The following is a 10,374-nucleotide window of genomic DNA, read 5'->3' on the forward strand; positions in this document are numbered from 1 at the left end:
GTTGAAAGCATCTAAGTAGGAAATCCACCTCAAGATGAGTGCTCTCCTATTCCGACTTCCCTAGAGCCTTCGGTAGCACAGCCGAGACAGCGATGGGTTCGCTTCCCCAACGGGGATGGAGCGAAAGAAGTTTTGAGAATTCAAGAGAAGGTCACGACGAGACGAGCCGTTTCTAATTAATGATAGGTGTCAAGTGGAAGTGCAGTGATGTATGCAGTTCAGGCATCCTAACAGATCGTTAGACTTGAACCTTGTTCCTACATGATCCGATCAATTCGATCAGGCACTAGTCATCCATTTTCATTGTTCAACTCTTTGACAACATGAAAAAACCCAAAACTCTGCCTCTTTTCTCTATCTATCTAAGGGATGGAACGGTAGAGGCTTTTGGTGTCCCCTCCAGTCAAGAATTAGGGCCTCACAATGAGTAGCCAATATGTTTGCTTTTATCTCATGCCTTTCACCAGTGCAGTAAGGGCTTTCTGCCCCGGTTATTTTCCACATTTTGCCTCGGGTCTGGAACCGAGGCATATTGGGGCGAGGCCAAAAGGTACACCTTTTGGCCTCGGTTATCACCCGAAGTCATAGACCCAGTTTTATGCCTCGGTTGTTTTGAAACTGGTGCCATATACATAGCTTTCTGCCTCGGGTCAGTTAGGACTGAGGCCATACGTGATAAATATTTTTTTTTTTAATTCAAATTTTCGCAGGCCACCATGCCAGACTGAACCTCACGCTTTAGAACCCGCAGCACCCTCCACGAACTGCTTCAAGTCCAACCCCGTGTGCTTGATCACCCTGCATTCAAACCAAAACACAAACTGTAGGAGAGTAGAACAACCCAAGATCTTCTTCACCAGCAGTAACAAGCCCTCAAGTGCCCTCGCTGCGACTCTTCAAACACCAAGTTCTGCTACGACAACAACTACAGTTTGTCACAGCCCAGGCACTTCTACAAAGCCTGCAAGCGATACTGGACCCGAGGTGGAACTCTCAGAAACGTTCCCGTTGGTGGTGGCTGGAGAAAAAACAAGCGTCTCAAACGTCCAAACGGTGACGCTTCTGCTAACTCTCCTCCTTCTACCTCAAATTCAAACCCTCCCTCACTACCCCACATCCCTTCTACTTGAACCGCAAACCATGCAATGTAAACCCTTTGTTTTATGGCCTACCCAATAGTAACGCTTCTCATGTCATGGATGTTCCTTTCCCAAGGTTTAATCTTCAGTCTCAGCTGAGTGCCCTTGGGTTAGGTTTTTCATCGGGGGTAACGTTATCTCAACTGAACCTAGTGATAATGGGTTCAACACCCTTGTGCACCCACCACTCCCGTTATGGCTTCCTTGCTGAGTTCTACTCTCCTGCAGTTCGTTCACGGCGGCGGCTTGCCTGATCTGCTCGTCCACGGAGGTCTCCGCGACCAGGCGGAGGACCACGAGGCCATAGTTGAGGCGATCGGAGGCGTCGACGTGGCGGCGGGGCTCGGGCGCCGGTGACAGCGTGTGGAGAAAGCATTCCGATAGGAATTGCAAAGTATGAGGGTTCCACTCCATCGCCAGAAAACTTTGTGAGAGATTTTGGGGAGGGCTCGTGCACGCGGAGAGAGAGAGAGGCGCTGGTGCGGAGAGGAAGAAGGGTTCGCGAATTTCGAACCCTAAATAAAGAGTATGGCTTCGGTTGTTAGAGGAACTGAAGCCATTGACCCCCTTTTGGCACCGGGTCTCCTTGGATTGAGGCTTATACCCCTCACTTCCAACAACTTTTTGGCTTCGGGTCCTACTGGACCGAGGCCTATACCCCTCTTTGGCATCGGTTTTGAGCGAACTGGGGCCTATACCCCTCTTTGGCTTCGGGTATTTGGAGAACCGAGGCCTAAAACTTGGCTCTAATTGCAAAAATGCCACCGCGTCATTATATGCTTCGGTTTCTGGCCAACCGAGGCATATAAGGCGAGGTAAAATGGGAATTCTACACTAGTGTTTCTTCGTTCACGGTTTGATATTCTGGGAATTCTACACTAGTGTTTCTTCGTTCACGGTTAGAAATTATATGTTTAAAATCTTTGTTGTTTTCTTATTTGTTACCTGTTTATATTATTTAGGAAGAACGCCTTTCCCCTTTTTTAATAAAAAACTATTAGTATTAGAAAGTAAACAAAGCAATGAAATTTCTAAAAAAGGAAAAAAAAAGATCAAGATATGTTACAAAAACCTCTTATAAATATTCTTTTCAATTATAAACGATGGAAGTGTCCATTTCGATATATAAAAATAATGAATTTGAAAACGTGGTAAAAAATGAAATTTCAGAATTTTTTTTCATACATATCAACGTGATGGAAGAGAAAAAATATCTTTTACGTATCCACAAAATTTATCAAGTTTTGAAAAACCGATGGAAACAAAAATAGATTTCTTCACAAAAAGAAAATTTCCTCTGATGATTTGTATAATGATTCGTACTATAGGAATGAAGAAAAAATAAACAAATTGAGCAATGAAAATAGAATTCAATTTTGTGATGATGAAACTAAAAAAAAAATTAACTAAAAGAAAGATCCTTTGTTAAATGGACCCTTCCGTGGACAAATAAAAAACGATTTTTCAACCTCAATACAACATGAAAAAACTTACAAAAAAAATAACATTTTTATAAATAAAATTCAAGATATCTTTCTTTATAATAAGATTTCTAAAAAGAATAATAGTAATTCTCCAAAATTAGAGGAAAATAGAAACACATTTGATAAAAAATTATTAGTAACTACATTTCTTTAGTTTCAAGCTTAAATTCACACGTACCTTATTTATTTACAGAACTTGAACAAGTAAAAATGAATTATAATTATGCCGCAGAAAAAAAAAACAAATAATCCAAATATTATTTGATGCAATTACAACTTATTTGAACGAAAAAAGAAAAGTAAATCGAAAGAACACTAAGTCTATTAAAAGAAACAAAATCTGTAAAAAAGTACCTCGGTGGTCATACAAATTGATGGATGAATTAGAACAACTAGGTGGAAAAATTGAAGCAGATAATTCTCAAATTCGTTCTAGAAAAGGCAAACGTGTAGTCATTTTGACTAATAAAGATAAATTTTTTAAAAAATACAAGACTTATCGTGATCGTGGAGATACTGAAAATACTGAACAAAAAAACGAATTGGCTTTAAGACGTTATTCCCAACAATCGAATTTTCGGAGAGATATAATCAAAGGATCTATCCGTGCTCAAAGACGGAAAACAGTTACTTGGAATTTTTTTCAAAAAAGGGTGCATTCGCTGCTTTTTTTGGATAAAATTGAAAAATCAATATTCTTTTCTTTTCATAGCTTAAAATCAATGAAAAGATTTTTATGTTAAATATTTGGATTCGTAAAAGGACAGAATTTCAAATTTTAAGTTCTATAGAGGAAAAAACAAAACAAAAAGTCCAAAAAAAAAAGAGGAGGAAGCAAAAAAGGAAAATGCAGAAAGAAAATGTATAGAAATAGCAGAAGCCTGGGATAGCATTATATTTGCTCAAGTAATAAGAGGTGTTTTATTAATAACCCAATGCTTTATTAGGAAATATATTCTATTACCTTCATTTATAATAATTAAAAATACAATCCGTATACTATTTTTTCAAATTAAATGCACGTATAACGGCGTTCAATTATCCGAAAGAGAGTTTCCGCAAAAATGGCTAACAGATGGGATTCAGATAAAAATATTATTTCCTTTTCGTCTAAAACCTTGGCATAAATCTAAAATACGATGTAATGAAAACAAAAAAAATTCAAAGAAAAAAAAGAACTTTTGTTTTTTAACAGTTTGGGGGATGGAAGTTGAATTGCCTTTTTCTAGTTCCACGAAAAATCCACTTTCCTTTTTCGACCCCATTTTAAAAGAACTAAAAAAAAAAAAGAAAAAATTTGAATTTTTCACTTTTCTAGTTCTAAAAGTTTTAAGTGAAAAATTCAAACTGTTTCTAAATATCGTAATAGAAAAAGCAAAAGGGATCATCCAAAGTATTCTTGAAATTATTAGAAAAAGTATAGTATTCCTCACGAAAAAAAAACAAGAATTTTTAAATTTAAAATATTTTTTTATTAAAAGGAAACCCCCAAAACTCGATGAATTGAGCGAAAACAAAAAATATTCAACAATTTGGAAGAATAATTCAATGATTTCTGAAGCAACCATTTCAATTCAATCGATAAAGTCGACAAATTTTTCATTGAAAAAAAAATCTATAAAGGATCTCAATACTAAGAGAAAAGTAGTTATTAAAAAAATAGAAAAAATGAAAAAAGAAGAAAAGAAAAGAGGACTTGGAATTCCCGAGACAAATATTCATTCGAAGAAAAAAATTTATGATAGTAAAAGGATAGAATTCGAAAAAAAAATTTTGCAGATATTCCAAAGAAGAAATATTAGCTTAACTAAAAAATCACATTCTTTTTTTCAATTTTTGATGAAAAAAATATACATAGATATCTTTCTATATATCATTTGTATTCCGAAAATCCAGCTACAACTTTTTCTTGAATCAACAAAAAAATTTTTAAATAAATGGCTTTACGATAATGAACCAAATACAGAAAGAAGTTATAAAACAAATCAAAGTATAATTCCCTTTCTTTTAAAATTACACAAATATTTTAATAATAAGAATAAGAATGCGAATTCACATAATTATTTTGATGTCTCCTTTTTGTCACAACCATATGTATTTTTAAATTTGTTACAAACCCGAATTATTAACATAAACATATATAAGTTAAGACTTCTTTTTCAATATAATAAAAATTTTTTTTTTCTGAAAAATGAAATAAAGGATTCTTTTTTTGGAGCACAAGGAATAGTTCATTCTAAAAGAAAACAAAATAACCTGCTCAATTCTGAACTAAATCAATGGACAAATTGGTTAAAGAATAATTATTATCAATATAACTTATCTAACAGTAGCTGGTCAAAATTAGTATCACAAAAATGGAGAAATAGAATCACTAAATGTGGTGTAACTCAAAATAAAAATTTAACCAAATGGGATTCATATGGAAAAAGCCCATTAATTCTTTACAAAGAACAACAAGGAATCCCATTAAAAAAAAAAATTAGAAAACAATATAAATACGATCTTTTATCCTATAATTTTATGAATTATGCAAATAAGAAAGACTCATATATTTATCGATATAGATCCCTATTTCAATCAAATAAAAACACAATGATTTCTTCTAATTACAATACATATAAAAAAGACTTATTTGATAGAATAAGTAATATTTTTATCAAGAATTATATAGCAGAAGATACTATTATTATAAATCCGGATAGAAAATATTTGGATTGGACGGGAATCAATAGAAAAATACTAAATCGTTCCATATGCAATCCGGAATTTTGGTTCTTTTCCAAATTTGTGATATTTTATAATACATTTAGGGGTAACTCGCAAATTATACCAATAAAATTACTTTATTTACATTCTCTTTTTTTACATTCTAAAGGAAATAAAAATGTTAGTGAAAAGAATATTACTAGAAAGAAAAAAAAAATAGATGTTTTTAGAACATCGAAAAAAAAACCCAAGAACAATATGGAGGCAGAACTTCAATTCTTAGTAAGAAATTTTTTGAATTTCCATTTAAACTGGAAAAATTTCTTAGGTCAAAAAATATTTAACAATGTAAAAGTATATTGTCTCCTTATTAGATTGACAAATTTAAGAAAAATTACTATAGCCTCTATTCAAAGAGGAGAACTAGGTCTAGATATTATGATGATTCAAAAACAGACGAATTTAACTCTTTCAGGCTTAAGGAAAAAGAAAAATAATAAATTTAGGAAAAAAGAACTATTTGTTATCGAACCAGTTCGCCTGTCTAGAAAAAATAATAAACAATTTTTTAAGTATAAAATGATGGGTTTTTCATTAATTCATAAGAATAAACGCAAAATTTATAAAAAATACTCAGAAAAAATTCATGTTAATAAGAAATTTTTTGATAAATACATTACAAGAACAAAAGATCAAAAGATAACAGAAAACAAAGAAAACGAGAAATTTAATTTACTTGTTCCTGAAAACATTTTATCTGCTAGACGTCGTAGAGAGTTGAGAATTAGAATTTGTTTAGATCCAAATAATATAAATAGTATGCATAGAAACACAATATTTTATAATGAAAATAAAGTCCAAAATTGTTTTAAAGTTTTGACTAAAAAAAGAAATGAGAAAGAGAAAAAAAAACTAATGAATTTCAAAATTTTTCTTTGGCCAAAATATCGATTAGAAGATTTAGCTTGTATAAATCGTTATTGGTTTAATACCCATAATGGAAGCCGTTTCAGTATAGTAAGGATACATATGTATCCGCGTGTGAAAATTCGTTAATCTAATTTTGTTTTCTATTTAGCATATGTATCTATCTATAGATAGATACATAGGTTAAACAAATACACGTATTTTGGTATGGCATTGATTTTAATTCAATGATGTATACATAAAAAAAAAGCATTAACAAAATTATCTTTTTTTATCTAATGTAATGTATACAATTCTTTTTTATATATCAAACTAGTCTCCTTTATACTATATCTATTTAAATTCTCTATTTCAATTGGATTGATTTCAGTTATCAAAAAAATTAGATTTCGGATTTCTATCAAAAAATTAAAAATGAGTGTCATTCTAATTACTGATCAATAAAAATATCTATAAAAATCGAGGAGAAGGAAAAACTTTTATTTTTTTATGGTAAAAAAGTCATTTATACCTGTTATTTCACAAGAAAAAAAAGGAAAAAAACCGGGATTGGTTGAATTTCAAATATTCAAATTTACCAATAGAATACGAAGACTTACTTCACATTTTGAATTGCACCGAAAAGACTACTCATCCCAAACAGGTTTACGTAAAATTTTGGGAAAACGGCAAAGATTACTGTCTTATTTGTCAAAGAAAGATGGAATACGGTATAAAAAATTAATCAATCAGTTTAATATTCGGCAGTCACAAATTCGTTAAATTGAAGAGTAATTTTCAATTATTCGATTTATTAGATCTTGAATTTGGATGAACTTTTTTTTTAAGCGATTCATAAAAGAATAAATCGAGCAAAAACCTATGAATATCTCAACGAAAAGAAAGGACTTCATGATAGTCAATATGGGGCCTCACCACCCATCAATGCACGGTGTTCTTAGACTTATTGTTACTCTAGATGGTGAGGATGTTATTGATTGTGAACCGATATTGGGTTATTTACACAGAGGAATGGAAAAAATAGCGGAAAACCGAACAATTATACAATATCTGCCTTATGTAACACGTTGGGACTATTTAGCTACAATGTTCACAGAAGCAATAACTGTAAATGGACCAGAACAGTTGGGAAATATTCAAGTACCTAAAAGAGCCAGCTATATCCGAGTAATAATGTTGGAGTTAAGCCGTATAGCTTCTCACCTACTATGGCTAGGACCTTTTATGGCAGATATTGGTGCACAAACACCTTTTTTCTATATTTTCAGAGAAAGAGAATTAATATATGATCTATTTGAAGCTGCCACAGGTATGAGAATGATGCATAATTTTTTTCGTATCGGAGGGGTAGCGACTGATCTACCTTATGGTTGGATAGATAAATGTTATGATTTCTGCGATTATTTTTTAACAAGTATTGCTGAATATCAAAAACTTATTACGCGAAATCCTATTTTTTTAGAACGGGTTGAGGGCGTCGGTGTTGTTGATGTAAAAGAAGTTATTAATTGGGGTTTATCAGGACCGATGCTTCGGGCTTCCGGAATACAATGGGATCTACGTAAAGTGGATAATTATGAATGTTACGAAGAATTTCATTGGGAAGTTCAATGGCAAAAAGAAGGAGATTCATTAGCTCGTTATTTAGTTCGAATTGGTGAAATGATAGAATCCATAAAAATTATTCAACAGGCTTTGGAAGGACTTCCCGGCGGTCCATATGAAAATTTAGAAATCCGCTGCTTTGATAGAGAAAAAGAGCCAGAATGGAATGAGTTTGAGTATCGATTTATTAGTAAAAAATCGTCTCCGAGTTTTGAATTGCCAAAACAAGAACTTTATGTAAGAGTTGAAGCCCCCAAGGGAGAATTAGGGATTTTTCTAATAGGGGATCAAAATGGTTTTCCTTGGAGATGGAAAATTCATCCGCCCGGTTTTATAAATTTGCAAATTCTTCCTCAATTAGTTAAAAGAATGAAATTGGCCGATATTATGACAATACTAGGTAGCATAGATATTATTATGGGAGAAGTTGATCGTTGAAATGATAATTGATTTAACAGAAATACAAGATATACATTTTTTTTTCAGATTGCAATTTTTGAAAGAGATATATGGAATTCTTTGGGTATTTGTGCCTATTTTTATTTTGATATTAGGAATTACTATAAGTGTACTAGCAATTGTATGGTTAGAAAGAGAAATATCTGCAGGGATACAACAGCGTATTGGACCTGAATACACCGGTCCTTTTGGAGTTCTTCAAGCTCTAGCAGACGGAACAAAATTACTTTTTAAAGAGAATCTTATTCCATCTAGAGGAGATATTCGTTTATTTAGTTTCGGCCCATCTATCTCAGTCATATCCATTATAATAAGCTATTCAGTAATTCCTTTTGGCTATAACTTTGTTTTATCTGATCTGAATATTGGTGTTTTTTTATGGATTGCTATTTCGAGTATTGCCCCCATTGGACTTCTTATGTCAGGATATGGGTCAAATAATAAATATTCCTTTTTGGGTGGTCTACGAGCAGCTGCTCAATCAATTAGTTATGAAATACCATTAACTCTATGTGTGTTATCGATATCTCTATGTGTGCTTCGTTGAGACATAAATTTTTTGATACTATTTCTTATAAGCCTCTCCTTATATTTAAAGTACAAAAAGAATCTATAAAGAATATATATATATTCTTTTCGCATTTGGATTGAATAATTGAATCAGATAGTTATATGAGTGCAATAAAACAGCTTTTTTTGAATATAATTTATAGAATACTCTATTACTTATAGAGAAAGTATGATGATTTCAAATTGCAGTAAAAATATTGAGTCTAATTTTCTATGTATAAGAATAAGGTGAAAAAATCAATGAAATTCTAGAATTAGATTCTATATATTATATTCTATGTATAGAAGTGGTTGTTTTTCCCAAGATTTGTTGATTAGTAATCCTGTCTTGAAGCGGACGCAAAAGACCAACCTTTTTCAAATTTTCAATATCATTTGTATGAATTAGCATACATATATTAACAAAATTAAAAAAAGGCATTAATATAATAAAAAAAATTAATGGATGGCTAGAAACACCAAAATACACAAAAGATTAGTAACGTATATTTCTTTTTTAAATTATCCAATTTATGTATAATATAAAAAGAATACTAATGGGGACTTGAAGTTGGTAGAAAAAATAAGGCAGTACTCCCCCCAATTCCGATCTAGAGTATACTTCCATCCATTGATTGAATAAATAACTATCAGGAACGAAATAATCCTTTAATTTTTTGAAGTCCCCTTTTGCTTGCACAAAAAGGAATAAGATAAGAGGTAAAAGTGATCTCCTTTTTCTTTTTTGTCTTATATACTCCATATTTATGGAGATAATCATAATTTAAAAAAAGAACATCTAATTATTTTTCGGAATCGAAAATGATGTGGGAGTTCTTGATAATTTTAAAAGAGTATTTTATGCAAAAATGAAATTAAGTTATTACTCAACAAATTTAATTTTGAATTTTTTAAAGGATGAGATCAATTCAGAAGTACCTTTTGTATTTTTTATTTATCTAAAGAAATTCAATAAATGTGCAAATGTTTTTATTTTTTAAATAAGTGTGTATTCATTTAAAAATTTTTTTTAGAACAGACAGAATTCCATGGGTCTAATTCAGAACCGTCCGAGAAAATAGAATCTTATCTATCTTAGGGATATATCAAGGGAGAAATAATTGGCCGGGTTCTTATATTTTTTTAAGGCTTTAAAGGAGCCGTATGAGATGAAAATCTCATGTACGGTTCTGTAATAGAGATGGTAACAGTAATGTCATCACCGACTAGGATTATCTAACAGTTTAAGTACAGTTGATATAGTTGATGCACAATCCAAATATGGTTTTTGGGGATGGAATTTGTGGCGGCAACCTATGGGTTTCCTCGTTTTTCTAATCTCTTCCCTAGCAGAATGTGAAAGATTACCTTTTGATTTACCAGAAGCGGAAGAAGAACTAATAGCGGGTTATCAAACCGAATATTCCGGTATCAAATTTGGTTTATTTTATGTTGCTTCCTATTTAAACCTATTCGTTTCTTCCTTATTTGTAACAGTTCTT

General features: G+C 31.9%; 2 protein-coding genes across 2 annotated transcripts; both read left to right on the forward strand.

Annotated features, from left to right (window-relative positions):
• The first annotated feature begins 1,195 nt into the window (after window positions 1–1,195).
• On the forward strand, window positions 1,196–6,508 carry LOC114184532 (protein TIC 214-like). Its single transcript, XM_028071841.1, is given in 11 exon segments — window positions 1,196–1,267; window positions 1,368–1,492; window positions 2,022–2,185; window positions 2,188–2,262; window positions 2,265–2,309; window positions 2,312–2,419; window positions 2,422–2,772; window positions 2,775–2,857; window positions 2,860–3,358; window positions 3,361–3,428; window positions 3,431–6,508. Coding segments are annotated over 11 exon segments (4,548 nt in total). The 3' UTR covers window positions 6,389–6,508.
• A 180-nt stretch (window positions 6,509–6,688) lies between these two features.
• On the forward strand, window positions 6,689–9,926 carry LOC114184499 (NAD(P)H-quinone oxidoreductase subunit 1, chloroplastic-like). Its single transcript, XM_028071806.1, has 3 exons — window positions 6,689–7,434; window positions 8,233–8,264; window positions 8,323–9,926. The coding sequence occupies exons 1-3, from the start codon at window positions 7,121–7,123 to the stop codon at window positions 8,868–8,870; spliced, it is 894 nt and encodes a 297-aa protein (XP_027927607.1). The 5' UTR covers window positions 6,689–7,120; the 3' UTR covers window positions 8,871–9,926.
• The last annotated feature ends 448 nt before the right edge of the window (window positions 9,927–10,374 follow it).

This window comes from Vigna unguiculata, chromosome 5 (assembly GCF_004118075.2).
Source record: "Vigna unguiculata cultivar IT97K-499-35 chromosome 5, ASM411807v1, whole genome shotgun sequence".
NCBI classification, from domain to species: domain Eukaryota; kingdom Viridiplantae; phylum Streptophyta; class Magnoliopsida; order Fabales; family Fabaceae; genus Vigna; species Vigna unguiculata.